Genomic DNA, 26826 nt, shown 5'->3' with positions numbered 1-26826 from the left:
CAGAGGCACATGTTCTATCTACGCAATGCCCTCAGCCTAGAATCAGTTTAGAGGAATAGGAAAGCAGCAGCCATTCTGAAAATAAGATGGGGCAGCTACATTTAGTTTCATCAGACAATACAATAGCAACTCTAACAAAAGCATCTTTAGTAGAACTCAGTCCTGGTGTAGGCAGCACAGAACCCAACATCTGGATCCCAACTGAGCACCACTGGGTGCCCACCCATCACTTTTGAAATGTCATGGTGGGCACTGCTCCTTACTCGGCATCCTCCAGCCCTCCTGGAGATGAGCCAAACCACTGATACTCCACCTTCCCCCACTTCCTTTGAAAGAAATAGATTTACTACAAAATAATTAACATACAGTGAACTGCATATGTAAAGTATGCAATTTGATAAGTTTTGACTTTCGTCTATTCCTACCTGTAAAACTAGCACCACCAGCAAGATGGTGGTCATATCCATCACTGCCAAGAGTTTCTTTATGTTCCATTGTAGTCTTTCTTTCCAACCCATTCCAATAGCCAGGCAACCACTCAGCTGTCTTCTGTCATTATAGGTTGGTTGGCACTTTCCAGAAATTTATATAAATAGAATCATACAGCGTACACTTTTGTCTGGCTTCTTTTACCCAGCATAATTATTTTAAGATTCAGCATGCTGTTGCAAATATCAGTGGCTAATTACTTTTTATTTTTAAGTGGTATTCTGCTGTACATAGATATATCACAATTTGTTTATCCATTTATCTGCTGGTGGGCATTTGGGTTATTTCCAGATTTGGGCTACTACAAATAGAGCTTCTATGACAATTGGCACACGTGTCATTAAGTGCATAAATGCTTTCATTTCTTCTAGGGAAACTCCTGGTGAAATAGTTGGTTAAGTTGATGGGTGCATATTTAACTCAAGAAAGTGCTATTGAATGCAGGAGGAAGAATTTTTTTGCAAGATCTCGGGTAAAAGCAAAAACCACATGGAGAACCTGATTTCAGCCAAGGCAGAGAGATGGAAAGAACCTAGAAAAGAGAATGAAGAAGTGAGGAAGACTTCAAATTCAGGTTATAAGTACGTGACCCATGTCTTACCTTTCCAGAGAAATGAAAGCTATGATTGCTTGTCTTCTGTGAACTTCATCAGAGAACGCACGTGGGCATGTGCACACACACAAGCGCACACGATACTGTTTGCACAGAAAACTCCTTTCTTTTCAGTGGTGCCATAAAATTCCTCAGTGAATATAAAGCAATAACTTAATATGATGCTTTCTTTGACTTTTCATTTCTGATAATTGTCCCTATTTCAACATTGACATTCAATTTATTGAAACATTAAGTCAGGCTTAAAAGGAAAATTATAATGAAATTCAAAATTATATATACCCAAACTCTAGCTTAATTTATTTGAAAAAAATCAGGGTCAAGTATGCCTCCAGGATATATTCTATTTTATTGTTTTGTTTCTAAATCAGTTTTACATTTACAGCTCTGTAAGTTACTCTTTAAAGGAACTGTGGAGTGCGTGATTTCTTATCAGCAACTTCTTTGGTCAATTCTTTATCCTAATAAATGCACTCAGTAAATGGATACTATATCAGGACATACTGATTAAAGCAATTGGGGCACAAATTGATGATTTAAAAGAAACGTAGGTGGATGGATACTTGTCACAACTGTACGTTACTGGGACAGCCTACCTTGAATGTACTTCGCACTAGTTACATGAAATACAATGTTAAATGCTTCTTAAAATCAACTATACAGGCTGGCACCGTGGCTTAACAGGCTAATCCTCTGCCTTGCTGCGCCGGCACACCGGGTTCTATTCCCGGTTGGGGCGCCGGATTCTATCCCATTTGCCCCTCTTCCAGGCCAGCTCTCTGCTATGGCCCGGGAAGGCAGTGGAGGATGGCCCAAGTGCTTGGGCCCTGCACCTGCATGGGAGACCAGGAGAAGCACCTGGCTCCTGGCTTCGGATCAGCGAGATCCGCTGGCCGTGGTGGCCATTGGAGGGTGAACCAACGGCAAAAGGAAGACCTTTCTCTCTGTCTCTCTCTCACTATCCACTCTGCCTGTCAAAAAAAAAAAATCAACTATACAGATTTTTAAGAAAAACTATTCAAAGCTACAAATATTTTAATAGACCAGTATCAAGTGTGATGATATTTTATCAGGTTAGACACAATAAATGAAGCAACCATTGTTCAAAAAGAGAGAGAGAGAGAGAAGAAACTTCCAAGAACCTTTCCAAATTGTTGGACCATTTGACTATCTCACATTTCCACCTGATGCACGAGAGTTCCAGTGTCTTTACATCCTCTGGAACAGTTGACAAGTCTGCTTCAGTTCTAGACTTTCTAAGGTATGGAGAGACGCCTCTCGGCAGTGTATTTCCATTTCCCAAATAACTAACGATGACTAACTCCACTGAAATTCTGTCCAAGCACCTATTTGTCAGTCCTGTGTATTACTTGCTGAAGTATCTGTTTCAATCTTTACTCATTGTTATGGGGTTATTTTCTTATTATTCACTTTTGAGAAATTTTGATGCATTTTGGATACTTCATTAGATATATGATTGCCAACCATTTTCTCCCAGTCTGTGACTTGCTATCTGAGTCTCTTCAGAAATATCCCTAAAAATCATGCATTTTGGCATGGGCATTCTACCCTGTTGGACACTCCTTTCCCCTATTAGAGGGATTAGCTCCCCTCTGCTCAAGCCCCAGCTTTGCTTCTGAGTCCAGCTTCCCAGTTCCCCACTAACAGCCACCCTGGGAGGCAAGTGATTTTTCAAGTACTTTGATATCTGACACTTATGTGAGTGACCTGGTTTCAGTTCCCTGTTCCCAGCATCAGCCTGGCTTGGTCCTTCCAATTGTGGGCTTTTGGGGAGTGAACCAGTAGACAGGAGCTCTTGATCTGTCTCTGTCCGTCTCTGCTTCTCTCTCAAATAAAATTTTTTTTTTTTTTAAAAAGCACAAGTTTCAATGTTGATGAAGACTGATTTGTCTCTTTTTTCTGCTTTGGGTTGCTTTTAGCATCACATCACAGAAATCTTTGACTATCTCAAGGTCTCAAAGACTTTTTTTTGTTATATTTTCTTTATGGTGTCAGGTTTCACATGTAGCTCTATGATCCATTTGAGTTAATTATTTTATACGGTGTGAGACAGGGATTGTAGTTTGTGTGTATGGGTGTGTACATGCACACACACATGCTTAGATATTCAATTATCCTTCCACCATTTATTGAAAGTACTAACGCTTTTCTTTCATACCTTTAACAAAAATCAGCTGCTTAAATTTGTGTATGTCCATTTCCATACTCTCTATTCTACTCCACTGAGCTACTTGTCTATCTTTATGGCACTCCTTATTTCCATGGCTTTAAAGTAAGTAAAGACTTTCATCTTCACTTACAGAGACATTTTATACTATAAATTTCCCTTCAAATATTAAAGTATTAGTGGAACTTTAACACATTGTTTTATTTTCATTTATATCAATACACTTCCTAATTTCTCTTTCTTTTTTATGGTGCATGAGCTACTTTGAAATATTAAGATGGGCAATTTTAAGATGTCCTCTTTTTTAGCTTTTCATTTAATTCTATCATGATCAAATACCATACTTTGAATGATTTGAATTTTTAAAATTTATTGGCATTTTTGATGGATCAGAATATGGTCTAAATAGGTATTTTATATGCATTGGAAAGAATGTATATTCTATTATTGTTTTACTGTGTGCTGTAAAAATGTTAATTATGTCAAGTTGATTGATAGTGATTTTCTAACTTTATATATTCTTGCTGATTTTCTGTCTTGTTTCATCAAATATTGAGTAGTCATTATTGAAATCTGTGACTAATACTGTGGATTTATCTATTTGTCCTTGCTTATGCATTTTGAAACTGTGTCTTTTGGTACATAAAATTTAGGATTATTGTGTTCCCTTGAAAAATTACAACTTTTAAGTAGGAAATGACTTTTCATCCCTCATAATACTGTTTGCTTTGAAACACACTTTTCTGACATCATATTGTCACTCTACCTTTCATTTAATTAGTGTTAACATGCTAAAATTTTTCATGCTTTTATTTTCACCTATTTATATCATTATATTCAATGTAGCTTTCACAGAGGCTGTGTATAATTTGACAATTTCTGGTTATTAATTAAGGCATTTAGATATTTAATGCAACTGACAACTGATATAATTAGGTTGAAAGTTATTTTCTCTGTTTTCTATATGTTCATTATGATGTAGTTCCTCTTCTTCAGTGTTCTTTTTCATGAACTGAATAATTGTGTGATTCTATTTTGTCTCCTTTGTTGGCTGCCCAGGTAGATCTTTTGTTTTCTGATTTCAAGTTGTTGCTTTGGAACTCACAGTTCCTAGCACACACCTTTGACTATTCAGTCCACCTTCTGGTACTGCTACACTATGTTACATATCAGAAACTTATATGTTTGTATACATTATATTTTCATTTTATTTCTCCCAACATTTTTGCTATGGTTGCCATATATTTTACTTCTACATATGTAATGAACTTCACACTACATTGTCAATTTTTTTATAGATACTTAATAGTAAGAAAAATGTAAACTATTTATTAACCTAAGTACCATTGCTGGTGAAATTCATTCCTTGTGTAGGTCTAATTTTTCAGCAGGTATCATTTTCCTCCTACCTGAAGAATTTATTTAAGCATTTTTCACAGTGTAGGCCCATCGATGAATAACTCTTCCAGCTTTCCAATGTCTTCTAAATCTTCTTTTCACTCTTGTTTTTGAATTATATTTTCACTGGGTAGAGAATGGTAGCTTGAGAGGCATTTTTCTTTCATCTCAGCACTTTTAAGATGTTGTTCAGTTCTGCTTATATTGTCCTGGATGAAAAATTTACTGTCACTTTTATTTTGCTCCAAAGTACTTTATATGTGTTTTTAAAATTTCCTCTTTATCACTAATTTTGAGCAACTTGATTATGATGTGCATAGAGTCTACTGAGCTTCTTTGAAATATAAGCTTGTGATTTGCATCATATTTGAGAAACTTTACCAATTATTTCATCAAATATTTTTCTATTTCCTTTTTTCTCTTCTCTTTCAGAATTCCAGTTACATATATATTATGTTGCTTTCAATCATCTCATAAATTAGTGATGTTCTATTCATTTTATTTTTAGTCTTTTATTAACTCTAACTTCCATTTGGTTACTTTTTATTGAAAGTGTCTTCAAGCTCATTAATCTTTTCTTCTGCAATGTCTAATCTGCCATTAATCTCATACAAAATATTCCTCAGCTAAAGTATTTTAGTTTTCTTTTCTAGAAGTTCAGTTTGGGTCATTTTTAATATTTCCTACAATTTTACTTAATATGTCAAATTTTTATTCCAGCTTTTTCAACAAATGGAATACAGTTGTAGTAACTTTTAATTTCCTTGTCCCCTAGTTCTGACATCTTGTCAGATGTGATTTGTTAGTTTTGATTGGTTGATTTTTCTCTTGAATATCATTCATATTTTACTGCTTCTTTATATATCCAATGTTCTCTAATTGGAATGCCAGACATTGAATTTTACCCTGCCGGGCACTAGATTTCTTATTTTTACATGTATTCTTGAACTTTGTTATGAGACATATTTAAATTATTTTGAAACAGTTTTATTATTTTGGGGGCTTGGTTTCAAGATTTACTATGTAGTACCAGAGCAGCATTTGGTCTAGGGTGAATTTTCACCCCTAAGGACCTAAATATTCTAAATATCTATTCAGTGACTTATTTTCCAGGCTGACTTGGCACAGGTGCTATTCAGTCTGTGTGAGTTCCAGATACTCTTTCTTCTGAGCACACTCTACCCTGTGCAGGTATTCATTCTTTGGTTGTCGTGTCCATGTGTGACGCTCAGACCTCAGCTGAATACTCAAGGCGGCTCTGCGTGCATCCTCAGAGCTACCCTGTGTTCTTGCCTTCTGCTCGGAGGCTCCACTTGCTCATTCAGGATGTCCAGCAGGTTCCTCCTGGGTCCATCCTTCCTGCATTGCAGCCTGAAGAACCTTTCAAGGCAGCAAGCTGGGGCATGCACTGTAAGGCTCACCGCAGTCACCCCCCTCTTTTAGGGGCAGCTGCCCTTCACCTGATGTCCAATGGCTTGGAATGTGTTGCTTCACATATTTCATCAACTTTTTAGCGTTTTGGGTAAGAGGGGAAGTCTGATTGCTATTTCTCCATTTTGGCAAGAGGTGGAAGCTGTCTTCTAATACCTTCCTTCTCAATTCTTTCAGCTCAAATAAAGCAGAATCAGACTCTATTGCTTGTAAATAAGACTTCTGTCTAAAATCTGCCCACCTCTCCCATACCTTACATACCCAATTTATCTCCCATTCCCATCAACTCAATGCCTTAAATATATTTTAATTGTAATAATGTAGAGTCATACATACATATGAGTTTATACGTAAACCTACATATATATGTAGTGTGTTACGTTCACATGTAGATATGTGATTATAATGTACAGGGTACTTCCCTAAGCATTTTAATTCAGATAACTAAATTTAACCCCTTCAACAACTCTTAGTTATATTTTTATGCAACTAAGTATATTAATGTATAGTGTTGTATATTAATGCAACTCTTAGTTGCACTATTATGGCCCATTTTACAGATGAAAAAACTGAAGCATGGAGGAGCAAAGCAAGTTTTCAATGTATTAGGGCTAAATGGTTGAAAAACGGGCAATCTGCCGGCACCGTGGCTCAACAGGCTAATCCTCCACCTAGCGGCGCCGGCACACCGGGTTCTAGTCCCGGACGGGGCACTGGATTCTATCCCATTTGCCCCTCTTCCAGGCCAGCTCTCTGCTGTGGCCAGGGAGTGCAGTGGAGGATGGTCCAAGTGCTTGGGCCCTGCACCCCATGGGAGACCAGGAGAAGCACCTGGCTCCTGGCTTCGGATCAGCACGGTGCACCGGCCGTGGCGGCCATTGGAGGTTGAACCAACGGCAAAGGAAGACCTTTCTCTCTGTCTCTCTCTCTCACTATCCACTCTGCCTGTCAAAAAAAAAAAAAAAAAGAAAGAAAGAAAGAAAGAAAAAAGAAAAACGGGCAATCTGGATAGCTTCTGAGGAAGCCACATTGCCTCTCTTCAGATAAATCTATTTCCCTATGTCCCACATCACCATCCTGGTTCAAGCTGTTAGCATGTCTTGCATTAGCCACTATGTAACTTGTATGTCTACTTGCAAACTAATCTCTTTATTGCAGACTGGACTTTCAAAACCCAAATCTCATTACATCATTTTAGTACTTAACAGTCCCTTGCTATTAGGATGGGAAAATAAACTCCTTAATATGTGTGCAGTGTCCCCTTGATCTCTCCTTCCCCACTCAGAGCTGCAGCTTTGTCCTGTTTGCCCTTTCCTCTAACTTCCAGGACTTTATTGAGAGCCTTGTTCCCTTCACCTAATGGCTGTCACTCACAACACTTCCCCCACCTAGAACACTAAACTTCACCCTTTCAACAAATTTCTTCTCTATTTTCTAGTGCTGGGGCAAAGTTGAGTCCAAAAAAAAAAAAAAAAGACAACCATAATTTGGTTCAATGAATTAAGGAATGAGTGAATTAGAGGGTAAATTTTTTAAGGCAACACTTAAGATTCTGACTCACATTCTGATTTCTTGGCCCAGTTATAGTTCCTGTATGGTGTTTGAATTAAAAGCTTGAAAGAACTATTTTTGCCTGCTCTCAGCGTCTTCTGATGTCCACTTTCGGGAGGTGAGTGATGCTCCACAGTCTGCAGATCTTTTGACGACTCAGCCAAGATGCCCACGATTGGTTGCTGGTGCACTTGGCATATGGAGCTGTGAAGCTGTGGAATTCGTTAGGGTGACTGTAGCCTGTAAGACTTCAGGCTGAACCAGTAGCTGGTCTGATACTTGTCTCCCTGAACTCACGTAGTTTAATCCCTCCAAATCTTATGTGAGTAGTACTTAATCCAATTGCTGGGTTTAGAGGTGGGGTCTTTGTGATTAGATTGCATTAGAGCATTGAGCTAGAGGTCCCTTGATTGAATCCTGGAGCTTTATAAAGAGAAACAGAGATCACACACATACAAACACATATGGACACTGCACTTTGATGTGAGGCAACCAGGGAGGTTCCATCAAGGTATATATCATGCTGTTTAGACTTTGAGCCTCCAGAATCATGAACCAGAATAAACCCCTTTCCTTCAAAAGTGATCAGCCTTGGGTATTTCATTATAGTAACAAAAAGCTGACTAATGCATCCTCTAAGCATTGCTTTCTGATGATTTAGCAGTGTTCCTAGTGAGTTAATGATGACTGATGATAAAGACTTAGAACCACATCTCCAGGGACTCTGCTGTTTTCAGTAGCACATTAAACAACCTAACACTTAAAGTTTATTGTGCCTTAAAAATATTTCATGAAAATGTCAGAGGCAAACTATAAATGCTATACAGAGCACTCTGTGGGAAAATAGAATTAAAAAGTGTACTACTGTTGTTGCAGAATATCTGGAATGCACTCACAGCTTTTTCACAAACAGCATTTTCCATGAACTTCGTGAAGAACCCTCAGGTAAGTTGCATTAAGGAGTAAATTTATAGCTCCAGATATGGAGCTGGAGCAAGTTCTTTTTCCTTTAAATGACTGTGCTTTTCACTAAGACACAGGCTCATGATAAATGGGTAGTACAGACGCCAGCTCTCAAACTCCCAACTCAGCACTTGAAAGGGAGATGCATGAATCACGTGAATTTGACTGCAAGGAAATAGACAAACTCGCACTGAGAGGCAGATTTCAAAAGTTTCAAGGTCAAGAAAAAGAAAAGGTGCCTCTCAGCCTGGGGTCATGGTACCCAAATGCAATTTGAGGATGCTACACATCGCTGTGACATCTGGCAAAACTGGACTCAGTTTTACTGATTTTACTATGATTACTGTTATGGAAGAAGAAGAAGAAGAGCATATAACTGCTCTTTGAACTATTTTTATGACTTAGTTATGAATCTGAAAGTGATCCAGAGTAAATATTTAAAATATCTCTAACATAAATAAGTAAGCATACCACCAAAGAGATAAATAAATAAAAAGAGAAAGATACATATCTATGCAAAGAACACAGAATTTCAGGCTGAATTTAAAGCATAAAGAAGAGGGTGAAGAGAAAATAGAGTTGGGTCATTAGCCTACGGCTTCTAAAGAAAATCAGTTCTTTATATACAGTAGAAGAAGAACAGAGCCTTCACCACCGATCTTAGCAGGTGCAACAGAGAGCAAGCACAGAGCAGGTGCCTGCCATGCAGAGAAGCCCAAAGGACATATCTGTGTGTTCTGGATTCTATGGCCTCTGATCTTCTTGGGCACTGCACCTCGTCCTTTTACTTCTACAGCTTTAATCCTCTTCCATTGGCATTTATGCATTTTAAGTCTCTTCTCTTCTAGCTTGAAACAAACAAAACCAGGGAAAATCTTATTCCATAGACTTCTTTATCCCTTCATAGCTAAGCTTCAGGAAAAATTAAATATATATGTTCTAACCATATCTCTCCTTTCACTGACTTTTTAATCTAGTTTACTACTCTATAAGAAGAGGAGAGGCACTCAGTAATAACTGCATCATGTAACACAGCAGTCATTTTCAGCTGCAACCTAACTGGACTTCTGAGATCAGGACAAGAATTATGCTCTCTTTAAACACTTCTTCTTTTCTCAGCTTTTCTGGTTCCATCCACTTCTGGGTTTCCCTCTATTTCTCTGACAACTTTTCCTCAATATTCTCTGTCTGCTTCCCTTCTCTATCCAGCTATCAGAAATGGAAATTTAATAAGACTGGTTCCTAGGACCCCAGTTCTTCTCATTACTCTTTCTCTATGCTTCTCACCTAATGGCTTTTCTAGACTCCTATATACTTAACTGTGAGTTCTAGATTATCAGCTCAGTAACATTGTAGCTATCTCATAAGCTCCCAAAACTCAATGAGTCTAAAAATATTTCATGCTCCACAACCAAATCCCTACACATCTATCCTATTTTATCATTCTCCAGCTAATTGAGTGCTGCCATCATTATTCTAGTAGTGCTATCCAGGAATCTAGGAGTTAATGCTGACAACTTCCTGTCTACAACCCCTTTTTCAACTGTTGCAGGATGATGAGGACAGTGCTGGTTTTTGTCTCATGCCAAAGAATTTCCACATAGAGAGGGACAGGGAGAAAAGCAAAAGTTTCTTGGAAACAAGACACTTCTTGTTGCAGCAGTCAAGAGGGGGACTACCAGGGAGGAGTTGCCAGGGAAGCTTCTAAGTGCTGGCTCTTTTATACGCAAAGTGGCTCTCTCTGATTGGCTTCTTTCTGAGGAGCACAGATCTAACCAATTAGGAGGCCAGAATAGCAACCAATCAGAAGGCAGGCATTAGGAACTAACTATGCCTCAGCCTGCTTTCATTCACCCCTCCAGTGACCTCATCCACATCTCCAAGTATGTTGCAGGAGTTCTGGTGTGGGAGTTATAGGACTAGAGGCATGAGGCGTCTGCAGCTGGAGCTGCTCAGGTTTGTGTCTTACAGAGATTCCCGGATTCTTTTGTTGTTGTTGCTTTTCAGATTCTTCGGAAGCAGCAGGGCTCTCATGTTGCAGCTCTCCATGTTGCAGTTCTAGAGTTCTGTTCTCTCTACCGCGTCCATCGAGTGCTGCCACACCCTGGGTTACAGCTTCTCTTCACTGCTAGGTTCTTTGTCTCATGTCCATGAAAACTGAAGCACACATATAAGGAAGGAGTGAGTGACGCTCTCCTGCAGTTGGGAGGTCCTGCCCCAAAGGGCTGGTTGCCCTAGGGGGCTGGCTATCCTGAGCAGCTTCTCAACACTGCCTGGTTTGGAATTTTATGCATTTCAAAAGCAGAAAGTTTTCCCTGACTGGATGATATGTATGCTAATGAGGCATGCTACATGAACCAATCAGGGAATGGCTTTACAGTAGACTGTTTTGCAGAGTGCTCAGTAAAGTCCTTTTGGCAGACTCAAAAACATCTGAAGACTTCATTGCATATGCTTCTCCTACCTCCTGTCTCCCCCTCCCTGAGGCCTCCTAGAGAGTCACTTAATGTGTTTTTTCTTTGTTGATTTTTTTTCTTTCTTGGCCCCTGGAGTCCCAATCATAACCATCATGAAGGGAATATTTTCCATCTCACTATCTGAAAATCTGCATCCACTCTAGCTCTTTTTGTGTAACCTTCATATTTTATGTCCTTTCTACTGCACAAAATCTATAGGAACATGGTTATACGTGCTTCTATTTAGCATCTTTCCCTCCCACACACGTCAAGCTTCACACTGATAGGGACCATACAGCCTCTAAGTTTCCATAGTAACCCCCATACCTGGTAAAGAAAGGACATTTTAAAACTTGTTGAATGATTGCAACAAGAAAAGTACAGGCAGAAGAAGAAGCCAAAGTGTACAGCAGGGAGGAATGCATGGGCTCCATGGTTGTCTAGCATGGAAACATACATGTGAAGAGTTCAAACACCTGGAAAGCATATTACGAAAATTCTATACATCCATGGATTTCAAAGATATTTTTGCACCAAAATAAATCTTTCTGTTAATTCTGTTTTCCATGTAGGTTTTAAAAATCTCAAGTGAAGAGTTCTGGGACTCAAAGGGCAGAGATTTGATTCCCAGATGAAAGGGGAGAAGACACCTAGTCCCATTCTATCAGCACACACTTACCAGTGAGCCTGCACTCTGCTGTGTCTACCTCTGCGAGTAACACTTGGGCTCACACTCACATGTATGCATGTGTCTATAAATCAATTTGACCCTCAAGAGCAGCTCCCTGAAACATAAAGACAGGTAACAAAATACCATAGTGATCTCAGAAAGTAAGATCAGAAACTGTATTCTGAAATCTATCGAATGACTTTGAAATGCTAATTCCAAGACTTTGAAGGCCTGTTTGATTCCCTCACTTAGCGCTAGTTATTCTGATGAAATTTCTTTTTCTACAGCTTCTATGAGCTCTTGGGCAATATCTTCCTCAAAGCTCAGGCTTTCTTGAAAACTACTAATTACCAATACTCACTCAAGAATAATTATATAACCATTGTAGCCTTATATCTATTAAACAAATCGAATTTATAGTTAAAAAAAGTCCACATTAAAAAATTTCAGAAAATGAGGAGAAAGTATTCCCAACTTATTATCCTGATACTAAAATCAGAGAAAGAAAATACAGTAAATGAAAACTACAGACCAACATCCATCAAAATATAGAATAGAAATTTCTTAACAAATAGCAAATCATAGCAACACACAAAACAGAAATACATTATGGGGGCCAGTGCTGTGGCACAGTAGGTTAAGCTTCCACCGGCAGTGCCAGCATCCCTGTGGGCACCCGTTTGAATCCCGGCTGCTCCACTTCCAATCCAGCTCTCTGCTGTGGCCCCGGGAAGGCAGTGGAGGATGGCCCAAGTGCTAGAGTCCCTGCACCACGTGGGAGACCCGGAAGAAGTTCCTAGTTCCTGGCTTTAGATCGGCTCAACTTCAGATTGGCCATTGTGGCCATTTGGGGAGTTGAACTAGCAGATGGAAGACTTTTCTCTCATCTCTCCCTTTCTGTCTGTATGTGTCTCTCTCTCTCTCTCTCTCTCAAATAAATATTTTTTTAAAAAAAAGAAAGACATTATGATCAAGTGAACTGCAAAAGTAGTTTTAGTTCTCAAAATTCATTAACTGTAACTTGCTATATAAATGGACCCATATCTTTATTTCAATAGTTACAAAAAGGATTTGTCAAGACTCTCATCCATTCTTGATAGAAACTACCAATAACTAGGAAACTATCAATAACTCCCCCAACTTGATAAAGAGCATCTGTGAAAAATTTGCACCTAACATCATCATACATAAGGTGAAAGACTGAACAGTTTCTCCCTGAGATCCAGAACAAATAATAAAAAATAAAATAATCTCACCACCTCTATTCAATATTGTACCGGGAGCTGTAGCCAGTACATAAGACAAGACAACTATATGAACAGCCATTTGGGGAGTGAACCAACAGAAGGAAGACCTTTCTCTCTCTCACACTGTCTATAACACTACCTGTCAAATAAATAAATAAAAATCTTAAAAAAAAAAAAAGTGGACACACATACTCATGATTTGACTGTGACAATGGTTTTATCTCGAAGAGAGAAACCAAATTCCCGTCAACAGATGAGTGAGTCAACAGTGGCAGAGCAATGCAATAAAAACTGCACAGCAATAACAAGGAACGAGTGAAAAGAAGAAAGATGCATATGTGTAATGTCATGGATGATTTTAATAATCATGCTGAGTGAAATAAGGCAGAAGTCACACGATACATGCTGTGTGGTTCTGCTAACACCGAGTTACAAAATAAGCTGAAGTCCAAGAGGAAATACCCAAATCGAAGAAGTTACAGAAAACGGAACTCCATCCATAATCCCAAAGAATTTTGGCTATTATCTCTTGAGGGGGGAATGTTAGGTAGGAAGTCAGTTATGAGCTTATGTGTGTGTAACAGGCCTAAAGAGAAGACATCTATGTCCAGCATACGCTGCATCTCAAGGTCATCCCAATGGTGTTTCAGGGGCAGCCCAGAGTTTGCATCCTGCCCTGCCCCCTTCTACCTGATAACCTGCCAGGTAGAGGTTCCCACCCCTTCTGCCTGACAATCTTCCACAATCTCCCAAGTGCAGCCCAGTATCTGCATCTCAAACACCCTGCTCCCTTCCTCCTGTCTGATAACATTTGCATCCATAAAGTCCTTCATGTCAGACCTTCAAGAGAGAAGTTTTTCTATTTATATCCAAAAAGCCCTTTGTTCCAAGAGGAGCAGAGGTGGGGAAGCAAGAGCCATCTCCTTAAAAAGCCCCAGCCTCAACTGGACTGTGCGCTCAGCCCTCTGCCTCGCTGCTGAGCTGCCCGCCTGGTCTGGCCAGGTGTAATCTCTCCACTCAACAATGTAACCTCACTCCTTCTCCCCCACCCCCACCCCCGCACCCAGTCTGAGCAACTGGGCACGCTCTGTCTGGAGAGGTGCCCATCCATCCTTATGGATGTCCCTTCCCTAATAAACCTTGCTATTTTACCTCCCACTAAAAAAGAATAATAATAATAAGCTGAAGTCATCCAGAGTGCCAGAAAGCAGAGCAGTTATTTGTTGCCTAGCATTGAGGAAAAGACTGACTGCCAAGGGGTTGTGGTAAACTTTGGGGGCTGATGGGAAGTTGCATATCTTGATTACAGTGGGTGCGTGTGTACACTTCTCAAGAGTAGTGTGCTCCTTGACTGGTGTGCATCTTATCATATGTAAATTATAACTCAGTGAAGTTGGTTTAAATGGAAGGGAGGGAGGGAGGGAGAAAGAAAGGTTGGTTGTTGCTCAATTTGCTGAAGTCCAGGGCCCAAACAAAATCCACTAAATTGTAACACATTGGTTTCCCCATCAGACCCCTATAACCACACAAAAACTTTATCATTACACTCTGAGTGATAAGGAAGAGAAATCACATCTTTTGTTTATAGTAAGCACATATTATAAACTATTAAAAGTATATATTATTTTGGAAAGCCAAAGCTGAACACAGTTAAAATATCTTTATTCTGCAGGCTGCCAATTGTCAATGCAATAACGATAGCACCATGGAGAGTGTACTCGTGTGTGATTTCTCTGAAGGGCAGTACCATTTCCTCGGGGATGATGCTACAGCTGTGCTCGCTGGCCTTCAATGGCCTTTGAGATTTTATTCAGTCGGGCTGACAGATGTCCCACTGTATTCATAGTTCCTCATGTGCCCTGAGTGACCAGTGGCCCAAGTCTGCCCATCTACTGGGGTGGGATTCTGTGCCACAAACCAAAAATCAGCTGCCTGGTCCGAAGGAGGGGAGTCTCTGTTAAGTGGAGGAATGACACACACATCACTCCTCAGAGATCCTTCCCATTGGTTGAAAGATATTAAAATAAAATCTCATTCAGCCTTGGGTGGTAACCAGGCTGGTAGCAAAGGTCATTTGAAGCCCCAGAGCTGGAAGCTAACTGGGCTCACTTCCAGCCCTGAGCAGAGACTGTGGCTTCTGGGCAAAGCATTGCTGTCCCCATATCTGCCACTCTCAGCCTCCAGGGCTGCGGTGAGGTTTGTCTCTGGGTACAGCCAGTGGTACCAACAGCTCTGACGGATCGAGCAGAAGTTAAACAGTAAATTTGTATATGTTAGAATTGTTGGGGAAGTGGACACAGCAATAAGCAAGCAGGCAAAAGCCACTGCCTTGGTTTGTTTTGTGACAGCTGTACTCCCTACAGAACAGGTGATCCTCATTGCGTGGATCTGAGAGCATCTCATCTCCTGGGTCCTTGCTGTTGGAATGCTGAGTGGCCATGAGAACTTGAGATGGGGAGGCAGGGCCGTCTCCCGGGGACTGGGGCACAGATCACTCAAGGGAAAAGCAACTGGGATGGAATATCGCACAGGGCGCAGGTGCCTGTCGCATGTGCGTGAGAGATGCCCCCCAGGTTTCTTGGAGAATGTGCTTGCACAGAGCAAGCCAGCCACATACCTGAACGTCACCACAGCTTGTGCTTCGACGCTTTTCCTGAGAACAGCACAAATTGAGCATCTATGTCCTTCATAGTAACAACATAGTAATAAGATAATGACAGAGTCGCTCCTTCGTGCTTTGTGACAGCTCATAGATGGGCATACATACATGATGTACATGTATTCTCGTATAATAACATATTCTATTATCATCATATTTTATAGTACAGTGTTAGGATAGGGCTGGATAGGCTGCATTAACAGAAATGCAAAAATAGTGTTGACTTAACGAGAAAAGTCTGCATCACACATGAGAATTCAGGGCAGGCAGGGAGTCTCTTGGATGACTCTCTAGTGCTGACTTGGAGAGCCCGGCTCCTTTCATCTTTTATATATATAAACTTCATGTCATTCATGTATACAGATTTGGGAGCATAGTGATACTCCCACCCTACCCTCCCACGCTCCCACTCTCCCTCCTCCTTCCTTTCTTATTCTTTCGATTTTTACAATGAAATACTTTCAGTTTATTTTATAGTCATAAGATTAACCCTCTACTAAGTAAAGAATTCAACAAGAAGCAAGAAGAAAAAAACACTGTTATCACATCTTTTCAGAAATTGACTCTGGTCATCCGTTTCTAGTATGATTTCCAGAATTTTAACCCAATGTGCATTTTGGATCTCTGCCCATGGAGACACATACATCAACTTAGCCCATGACCCTAACTAGGCTGGGGGAGACCTGCGCCTGCCCATGGCAGGTGTTCTGTGAGTCTCCCTCCTCTCTCCTGATTTCTCTGCACATCAGTCTCCTTGCTGCCAGAGCGGAAGCAATGACTCTGCTCTCCTGGTTCATAATCCAGAGCTTTTGCTGCTATGCATTCTGGACGCAGTCTCTACTGTGGATTATGGCGTTCAGTCATATATTTGCATTGCCTATGGATGCATGCGTTAGAAATTCTGAATCAAAGGGGACGTTTGGGGTGGGCTTTTGGTGCCGTGGTTGAGACACCAATTGTGCCACCCATATCAGAGTGACCACTTTGAGTCCCAGCTCTGCTCCCAATTCCAGCTTCTTGCTAACGCACACCCTGGGAGTCAGCATGTGATGGCTCAAGTCCTGGGTCCCTATCACCCATGTGGGAGATCCAGACTGAATTTCAGCCTGGCCCAGCCCTGACTACTCCAGGTATTTGGGGATTGAACCAGTGGATGGAAGGTCTGTCTCTCTCTCTCTCTCTCTCTCTCTCTCTCTCTCTCATTGCCTCTCTGCCTTTCAAATGAAAAATGAAAATAAATAATAAGCTAATTATCTATTTCACTCCACAGGTTCAAGGCAGAAACACCTTCTGTTTCTTTTCTTTCTCTGATTAGGATACATGAGCGTACTACAAAGAGTTCATGGAAAATTAAATTAAGATAAGTTTGGTGCAAAAACTTTTAGGTGAATGCATAGGTTTTTTATAATATCCATTTTCCATGAGCTTTTTGAAGATCTCTTGTATACGTAGATTTCAAAAATGCTTTGCACCATGATCATTTCCCAAGAACTTTTGGAAGTACCCTACTGAACTGAACAGGTTAGCAAGGTATCAGCATTCAGTCCTAAGAAATTGAGTAGTACAATCAAAGCATTTCACAGGCTCCTGTCTGCACAGGTCAGGGAGTGGCAAGAGGGAACAAGTGGGTGTCAGCATGGACATGTGCACTGGAGTGAGGCAGCCGAGGCCCTGTGCAACTTGGGAGACTCTCAGGCATCCGGGAATCTCCCCACCCAAGGGACAGGGCTAACCATGCACCCCAGAGTCACTATGCCTGAGGACAGGCAGCTGGTGTGTTTCCTCACCAACTGCCACCAATCGCTGGCTGAGTGCTGCCCCCAGACAGCAGCTCCTCTTACTCGTCCCATCCTCCCTGTCGCCACTGGTGTTGGGAAAGGCAGACCCCGTGCTTCCTAGGAGAGGACGGAGTTTACAAAGTCAATCCCAGGAAGAGATTCACCCACCGGAAGACTTAGGGGATTTTGTTCAGCTCATCAGCTAGTGAGGTAAGGCATCCTGAGAACCATAAATCAAGATGGAAGGAGCTGAGCCAGTGTTATGACAGAGCAGGTAAAGTCACCATCTGCAGTGCCAGCACCTCGTCTGGGGGTCAGTTTGAGTCCCGGGCGCTCCACTCCCATTCCAGCTCCCTGCTAATGTGCCTGGGAAAGCAGTAGAGAACGGCCCAACTAGTTGGCCCCCTGCACACATATGGGAGACTCAGAAGAAGCTCCTGATTCCTGGCTTCAGATGGGCCCAGCTCCAGCCATTGCAGCCATTTGGAGAGTGAGCCAGTGGATGGAAGATCTCTTTCTCTGCCTCCCTTTCTCTCTTTGTAATTTAGACTTTCAAATAAATAAATAAATCTTTAAAGAAAAAAATAAGAAGGAAGGAGCCTCACTTTGGGGGCACTGACCAATGATTCTGGGTTTAGCTGTGTCACTTTGGGCCACTGAAAGTGGCTCTGAGAGTTCCCTCGTTGTCCCAAGGAATCTTGGGTTCCATTGGGAAAACAGCCTAAAGGAAGTTGAGATCCCACTGCATCCTTGGCTCCTAAGGACATTTCCTGGCAATGGTGGAACTCAGCAAATAATCAACAAACCATTCAGGAATAAATGAGTGCACATATTCTTTTTTAAAATTTTTTTAATAATTTATTTAAAGGCAGAGAGAGAGAGAGAGGAGAGAGGTATCTTCTAGCACAAACCATTTTCATTTTTTAGATATAATTGATATTTGGCCTAAACTGGTTAATATTTGTCAAGACCTTTATTACGGCATCATTTCCTTCTACTTACATGCATAAAAGCAGAAAACTAGAATCCTGGTGCCCTGGAGCTGATGTTGAGCGAAAGTGGGTTAAGCTGCCACTTGGGATGCCGGCATCCCACACTGGAGCATCTTCCGATTCAGCTCCCTACTAATGCGCCTGGGAAGGCAGCTGAAGATGGCCCTAGTGCTTGGGCCCCTGCCACCCATGCTGGGGACCCAGAAGGAGTTCCAACTCCTGACTTCAGTCTGGTCCAGCTGGGCTGTTGCAGTCATTTAGGGACTGAACCGGCAGATGGAAAATCTCTCGCTTGCTTGCATGCTTGTTCTTTCAAATAAATAAATCAAACAATCTTTAAAATAGAGTCCTGGCCCCCAACACACATCCGAAAGCATGAATCTCGTGTGTACCTCGACCTGGGTCGGTCAGGTCGGGTTCTGATCACCTCTTTCCAAAACAGGACAGCTGACTTTGTGCCTGGAAAAGGGAAGATGGTGTGGCACAGAGAAGGAGGGGAAGGGCACGCTGGAACTCTGTAGCTCTGGGTGTCAGCAGCCTGGGTGTTCTGGGCTGAGCAGGCCCCGGGACTGCCTTCTAAGTAGGCTGCAAAACTCTCACGGCTTCCATTTCTTTCCCACTTCCCTTTTAACAAACTTCATGGAAACAAACGGCCCCCCACTGCCACTGCGTGCAGCCGAAGAGGCGCCACTGGCTCTCTCCAGGGCTGATGTTCACTGGCAGAGAACATGCAGAGGAGGTTTCCCTCCAGCCGCCCCCTTTCCCTAAGGAAAACATTTGGTGCCACCTGCTGGCCAAACTTCCACTGACTTTGCCTTCGAAAGCTGTCGTTATGAAAATCCCCCCTGCAACTAATTTGGAAAACTTCTAAGAACACAGAGAACTTACGTTCCTTATTTTCTCATTGACAATAGTTGCCATCTATGATGTTCTGCCAGTCCACTTGTGATAGATGTGTTTTCCTGACCGGGTTGCTTTCTTTAAGCTCAAATGTTCTCTAAGGGAATATATTTCACGCAGCATTCACTTGTGAGCAGAAAGAAGGGCAAGAATTGAACATAATTTTCTGGGCATAAGAAGAGGAGAAGGAGCTGCGTCCCCCACATCCCCTGGGCCCTTCCAGCCCTCACAGTCTAGGATTCCAACAAGGTTTCAGAACGTTCCCCACACTGGGATCTGCCCAGGCCCCCGTTCTAGGGCCTGGAGAAGAGATTCACAGACACGTGGGGGCCCAGGTAGCTCCCTCTGATGCTTCTGTGGAATATTTCTTCCTCTGTCATCTCTGAGTGTGAGAAAAGCAAGAGGAATGAGCTCCAATGTCTTGACAAGCCCATGCTAAGATACCAATTTTCAATGGTTCATACAATCAATGCAAATTACATGACAGCGATCCACACCCTGATAAAACAGATGCATGTAAAAATCCCCATATGCACAGCCATGTACGGATGCACAGAGAATAATCATCTTCCTGAAATGTGAGTGCTCTCAGCGGAGACAAGCCTCACCCCTACCTATCTATGAACACTGGCCAACCCGTGCTGCTCCATGCACCAGAATTCAGATCCATACCCTGGAGACACCTGAAATAACCCAGCTCACAGATCATTCACTTTAACCCCTCTTCCCACAGACAAATGAATGGAGACCTGAGAGTTTAGGGGATGTCACCCTTAGGAAGTCACAGCAGAACTAGGGAGCGCTGAGGTCTCCTCACTCTGTGTCCCCCTCCCTCCCATGCCTACTCTAACTCCCGTCTTCCCATTGGGTGAGGGGATAGGAGAGGCAGCGCAGGCCCCGCGCCCTGACCATGGGCCAAATGCATATCTTATGTCTTCCTCTTGTAAAGAAATGGAAAACAAAATGGCAAAGGAGAAAATGGCAACTCAGCCAAGCCGACAAGGACACTTCCAAAAGCTTGGGGAAGAATGGAAAGAGAGATTTCTTTCGGTGCTAACCATCTTTCACGTGCACGCACAGTGTTGGCATGATGTGCGTCTTCCGTGAACTTTTGGATGACCTGCCTAGGGCCTGAGACAAAGCTTACACGGATGCCCTCTATGCCGGGCACATTGTGCTTGTCTCATCAGGTCTTGTCAACTCCTTAACAGAGTGTGTTGTGTCCATTTCACAGGTGAATAGACTGAGGTGTAGGTGGGGAAATTGCCCACCAGCTCATGGTTATAAAAGGACAGAACCCACGCAAGAAATCGGGACCCCCTGACTTCAGATTCTTCCTCCTGCCCCTCCCCAGAGGGTGAGAAAGGGGGCAGAGCACTGTATTTGCATGTCAGTCAGTTCCACCTGAAGCCCCTTCCAGGCCCGCAGGAGTTTTAGAAGGCAGATGAGGACACTTGGCGACAGCAGGCCGTGTAAGCTCGGTAGCTGTTGAGCTCAGCGTTTGCCTTTAAAACGAGAGTTATTGTCTTGGGGTGAACACTCAGTTCAAGCGTGAGTCATGCGGCCCAGCAGGTCTGGTTTGTTTTAGTGCGATTCGGGGGTGGGGGGTGTTCCCCAGCACAGTGTGCCGCCAAGGATGCGCACACACACACACACACCTGCACACTGCAGCTGCTCCAGGCCTCAGTCACCCGACAGAACGGGGCCTGTTGTGACCCCCACACATCCTCAAGGAATGTGATGGTTGCCAAGATCATCGGCAGGAAATGACCTTCAGGAAAGCTACTTGATGTCATTCTTGAACGTTCTGCTCTCAGCTCCCAAAACCGTCAGGAATGAGGTTGTGAGTGCACATCCATCAGCTGCACAAACAGAGGCCACCAAAGGACTTCAGGAAAGAAAAGAGCCGAGAATCACAATCACTCGCAGGCGACCAAATATGGCAGCACCGGCAGGAAGCAGCTGCCGGTCCTGACTCAGACCAAGCCAAGCCCGAACCCCAGAGCTGCCATTTGCCCAAGACAGGACAGGGACCACAGACAAGGGGTCTTCAAAAAGATCGTGGAAAACTGCACATTATGAAATTTTTAAAAATGCACAGATTTCAATTTTCTGAGAGCAAAATAAACTCATCTTTTCCTTCTATTTTTTTTTACCATGTAACTTTTAAAGTACCCTCACATCCATTTAACATCTCAGTGTTCCCATCTGCCTGATGGGATGTGGAGGACTGGGGTTCCGGCCCAGTGGGTGACACAGGGAGGGAGGGAGCACCTGATCGATGCTGCTTCTCCTTCTTCATCCTGTTCCTGCACCATCTGGTTACAAATCTCAGGGTGCCCACCTGAACCCACAACTATGGCCCCGGCACAGAGAGCTACCCAGCCAGGCTCCCCTGTCCTCCTGGTCATGCTGATACTAACAGAGTGAACCTGCGAGCCCTGGCATTTAACATAAAACTGCTGGCATCCGATCCCCACAGGGGTCAATTTCACCCCCAGTGTTTACAAATTCGCTGCTCTCAGCGCTGTTCCCTCCTCTCCTTGGTAACTGTCCCAGCTGTGGATGCAGGCCCCATCCCCACCCCCTGAATCCTGCTGTGCCTTCTCATCTTCCTGCCTTTCACTTGCCCCCACAGTGAGCACCCCGACATGTCACTCTGAGGCCATGGCTATTATCACCTTCCATTTAAAAAAAAAGAGATTCATTTATCTATTTGAAAGGCAGAGTTAGAGAGAGGCAGAAGCAGAGAGAGAGAGAGAGGTCTTCCACCTGCTGGTTCACTCCCCAGATGGCCGCAACAGCCAAAGCTGAGCTGATCCGAAGCCAGGAGCCAGGAGCTTCTTCCAGGTCTCCCACGTGAGTGCAGAGGTTCAAGGATTTGGGCCATCTTATGCTGCTTTCCCAGGCCACAGCAGAGAGCTGGATGGAAAGTGGAGCAGCCGGGACTGCAGGCGGCAGCTTTACCCACTATGCCACAGGGCTGACCCCCATATCACCTTTCTTATGGCCTCATTCTCCATTCTCCTTTCAGACAGAGCCCGGCTTGTGTGCCGAGTCCCCAGAGCTCGCTGCCTTGCCGTGTGCTCCCAGGAAGGCTGTCTCTACTTTTGTCTTCTTAAGGGGCCTAACGGATCTAAGAGGCAAACCATCCCTCTCACCAGAGGCTCGTGGAGTGGCATGTTGGTCCACATTTCTGTTCCGGCTAAGAATGCCCTCCATCACTGTAGTCTACAGTCTAGGATGCACACGTGGTTCTGCCACACAGCGGTCACACTGCCTTGTTCGTGTGCACGTTTCACTAAAGTCAACCTTCAGTTACACGACTTTTCATTCTCCTCCTAATACCGTATCTGGAATAGAGCAGGCCCTTAAAGAATGCTTGTTGAATGGATGGATGGATGGATGGAGGCACGGATGGACGGATGGATGGATGGATGAAGCCATCCAGAGTATAGTTTCCTATCAGACAAAACGACGACGATCCTAGTGCACGATACAAGAATATCCATGTATCGATTACACTTGGCTGCCAGTTGTCATCTGTGGTCACTGCCTTTTCCAGAGCGAGATGCCAGGACAGATGCCAACCTTCTCTCCCGATTAGGAAGCGGTTCCTGCGTGACATACACGAGACGTCTTTTCTACGAGATGTCGTGACCATCACGTAAAAGCAGCAGCCAAGCAAGGTTTTAGGAGGCAAAGTCAGAAGCACTGGAGCACTCTGCCTCACCCCGGAGGCGACACTGCACACTCACCTGAGTCATCCAAATCAACAAGACAGGTGGTCCAGGGGGACAGGAACTCTGAGGCGGAAAGGAATGTGACATCAGCCAAGGGACACAAACACCTGATGGGGGTCTAAGGTGTGAGATCTGCTCCTCCCACTCACCCGAAACATTCAAAATCCTGCCTGCCCCTGTACAGCCCAGAGGACAAATTAGTGGTGTTGTATAGGGACTGCTATGGAATCATTGCAATTAAGAGCAGTCATTTAGCTTCTGTTCCTGTAATTATAACTTCCCCTGTGTGGACAGACAGATCCCTCATTGTGTCTGGAACAATCACAGCATTCCAAACACAAAGCAAGCCAAAGCAGCATACCCCTGGGCCGACTCTTTCAACAATCTATCTCTCAACAGCTCCACGAAGCAGCCAGCCGAGGACCCAAGTTTCCTGCCATTGTTAGCGTGTTGAGCCTGGAATTCCGTCCAAATGGATTTGACCCCTTTACTAAACAGCAGTACATATTTCCCTGATTACTATATTCCTGTGTTTAGATGGGAAGTGGCAGGATTAGGGGAGGTGTAGGGAGAAAGACAAGGAAAATAATAAAGAAAAACAACTTCATTCCATTTGGTCTGTAATGGTAACAGCCTGGAATTATAGCTTCACCCACAAGTTTAACACGGGCTCACCCATCTATCAGCACAAATGCATTTATCAAAAATCCCGAGTTCTGTACATGCAGTGAAGCAGCCAGACTGGGAATAAGCAAGTATACCCATCTTTATTCATAAACAGTGTGCTGTGTGTGCTTCTTTTATAATTAGTTACAACCCATCATCCTCTTGTGATTTTTCCCATCTACCTGAATTCTGTTCCTTATATTATTTTCTTTTCCTGGTGATGCTGAACTTAAACCTTTTGTTATTAGGCAGCCACAGTCATTCCTAGATTATATAATGGCCTTAGGAAAGTTCATGGAAAATGTGCATTATTCTTCTTTTCAAAGAATTATTTATTTATTTGAAAGGCAGGGTAATAAAGAGAGGGAAAGACAAAGAGAGAAAGAGAGATCTTCCATCTGCTGGTTCAAACCCGAAATGGTTACAAAACCCCGGGCTGAGCAAGGAGGATGCCAAGAGCCAGGAACTACCTTTAGGGCTCCCACATGTGTGGCAGGGGTCCAAGCACTCAGGCCATCATCCACTCCTTTCCCAGGCACTTTAGCCCAGAGCTGGATTGGAAGTGGAGCAGCTGGGACTTGAACTAGTGCTCACAAGCGATGCTGGTGTCACAGCCAGTGGCTTAATCTACTGTGCCACAACACCAGCTGCGTACATTGCTTTGTTAATACTATGCTTTCACAAACATCTTGAAATATCCTTGTACAAGACAGCAAAAGCCCTTCTCCCCCACAAAGCCTTATACCACCGCACACCTTCGATTTCTGCTGTTTCCTCTAATGCCACAGCTTCGACCCATGTTTATCATCTTTTGTATCAAGCTGCAACTACCTTATATAGATCAATTCATCACACTTTTATCACCACATGTATACCAATGCCCATTTGTCAATGTCCCAAAAGCAAGGGAAAAAATAATTCACTATTTAAAATCCTATAAGGTTATCAGGATTAAAAACTAACACGCTTTATAAGACACCTTCAGGAAAGTAAGAAGACAACCTACATAATGGGGAAAAAATTTAGCAATCATGTATCTGATAAAGAACGTGCATCTAGAATATAGGAAACATTCACAACTCAAGAGAAATAAGCCAATGGAAAGTAGGGCAGACTGCAAATAGACATTTCTCCAAAAAAGACATAGAAATGGCCAACAAGGCCATGCAACATAGACCACCAAGGAAGTGCAAGTCAAAAGCACAAGAGGATTTCAACTGATACCCACTAAGATGACTATAATAAAAAAGACAGATAATAGCAAGTGTTGGTGAGAGTGTAGAGAAATCAAAGCCCACAGGAACTTGCTGATGGGCATGCAAATGGTACAACCATTTTGACAGTTCTTCAAACCATTAAACGTAGAATTACCGTATGATCCGGTGATTCAATCCCAAGGTATAGATTCAAGAGAACTGAATGCATGTGTCTTTGCAAAAATGTGCACCCGATATTCACAGTAGCTTTATTCACAAGAACCAAAAAGAAGAAACAACTCAAATGCCTTCCAATTGATGAATGAATTTTTAAAAATGTGGTCTATCGGGGCCGGCGCGATGGCACAGTAGGTTAATCCTTCATCTATGGAACCGGCATCCCATATGGGCGCCACTTTATGTCCCAACTGTTCCTCTTCTGATCCAGCTCTCTGCTTACGACCTGGGAAATCAGTGGAAGATGGTCCAGGTACTTGGGCCCCTGCACCCATGTGGGAGACCCAGAAGAAGCTCCTGGCTTCTGGTTTTGGATCAGCACAGCTCCGGTTGTTGCGGCCATTTGGGGAGTGAACCAATGGACAGAAGAGCTTTCTCTCTGTCTCTTCCTCTCACTGTCTGTAACTCTACCTCTCAGATAAATAAATAAAATCTTTTTAAAAAATGTGGTCTATCTGTAGAATGGAATATTACTCAGCAGCAAAGAGAAACACGGTACTGATGAATGCTCCGACAGGGATGAATCTTGAAAATGTACCAAGTGAAAAAGAAGTCACTCACAAAGGACCATAGATTGCTGATTTTATGGCATCAAACATCCATGATTGGCAAAGTAAGGAAGATAAAGTAGGTGAGTGGCTGCCAAGGGCTAAGAGAGAAAAGCATTTCTAATCGATTTCTCTCCAAAGAAAATGTGGAGATGGCCAAATAGAAGTAAGCAGGGACTTCAAAAAGCTTGAGGAAAACTGCAAGTAAAAGCTAAAAATGAATAACATAAACTGCATTTCTCCACATCAGCTCTATCGAGCTCTAGGTATTCTTCTGAGTACTGACAAAAGCCATAGAGCCTACCACTGAAAAACTGGGGTTTCTGGGAAGTTAGCCATGTCAAGGCAGTCTTTTTGTACATTATCAACTGAAGATGCTGGTCAGATGTCAGGAAAAGTAATACAGGATGATTTTCAGGCCAAAACATTTGAAACCCATGAATAGCTTTTCATGATTAGTATTTTCCATGAACTTGTTGAAGACCGTGAGTATTGGGGGGCTGCAGCTAAGGGGTGCAGAGTTTCTTTGGGGGATAATAAAAAAGGTCTTCAATTGAATGTGGTGATGGCTGCACAGTCCAATGAAGATACTAACGGCCACTGATCTGTCCATTAAACGGGTGAATTATATGCTATGTAAATTACATCTCCACAAAACTTCCTTTACAAAAGGCAACTTTGGGGACTTACACACAGAATCTTTGCAGTCCTGTCCTTACATGGACCCTGCTCTGGACAGCTCAGGGCTGAAGGCACGCCCCCCTCTGTAGTCTCCGGCGCCTGCGCCCTTGGCCTCTGCGCCCTCACCTGTAAGATGAAGAGGGTGGGCAGATGCTCTCTGAGGATATGCCCACCCCTAATTCTTTCAAAAAACAGTGAACTCCAAAACAATTGTGCTGATAAAATGGCCTGACTGTTCTTTGAACTCTCTGAAAGTGATCATATTCTTTTCCTTGGTTTTGAAAATTCCACCACAGCCTCCACTGGGTAGTTAAAATAATAAGTTGATTGTGTTTGATTTCAATAAAAGCAAAGTGATTTGTTTACGTGCTGATAACAGCCTTTGCCTCATGCTGCATCGGGCAGGCTGGCCAGGGCACT

At 42.9% G+C, this 26826-nt stretch overlaps 1 protein-coding gene across 1 annotated transcript in view; it reads right to left on the bottom strand.

Annotated features, from left to right (window-relative positions):
• Positions 1–920: 920 nt before the first annotated feature.
• TMEM170B (transmembrane protein 170B) overlaps positions 921–26826 on the bottom strand; it is a 133859-nt gene continuing 107953 nt past the window's right edge. The window contains exon 3 of the mRNA XM_062184599.1: positions 921–1021. Within this exon, the coding sequence (XP_062040583.1) occupies positions 921–1021 (101 nt within the window). The remainder of the gene's footprint in view (positions 1022–26826) is intronic.

The sequence above is a fragment of the Lepus europaeus genome, chromosome 3, assembly GCF_033115175.1.
Source record: "Lepus europaeus isolate LE1 chromosome 3, mLepTim1.pri, whole genome shotgun sequence".
Taxonomy (NCBI): Eukaryota; Metazoa; Chordata; class Mammalia; order Lagomorpha; family Leporidae; genus Lepus; species Lepus europaeus.
This window is presented reverse-complemented; position numbering and strand designations above follow the sequence as displayed.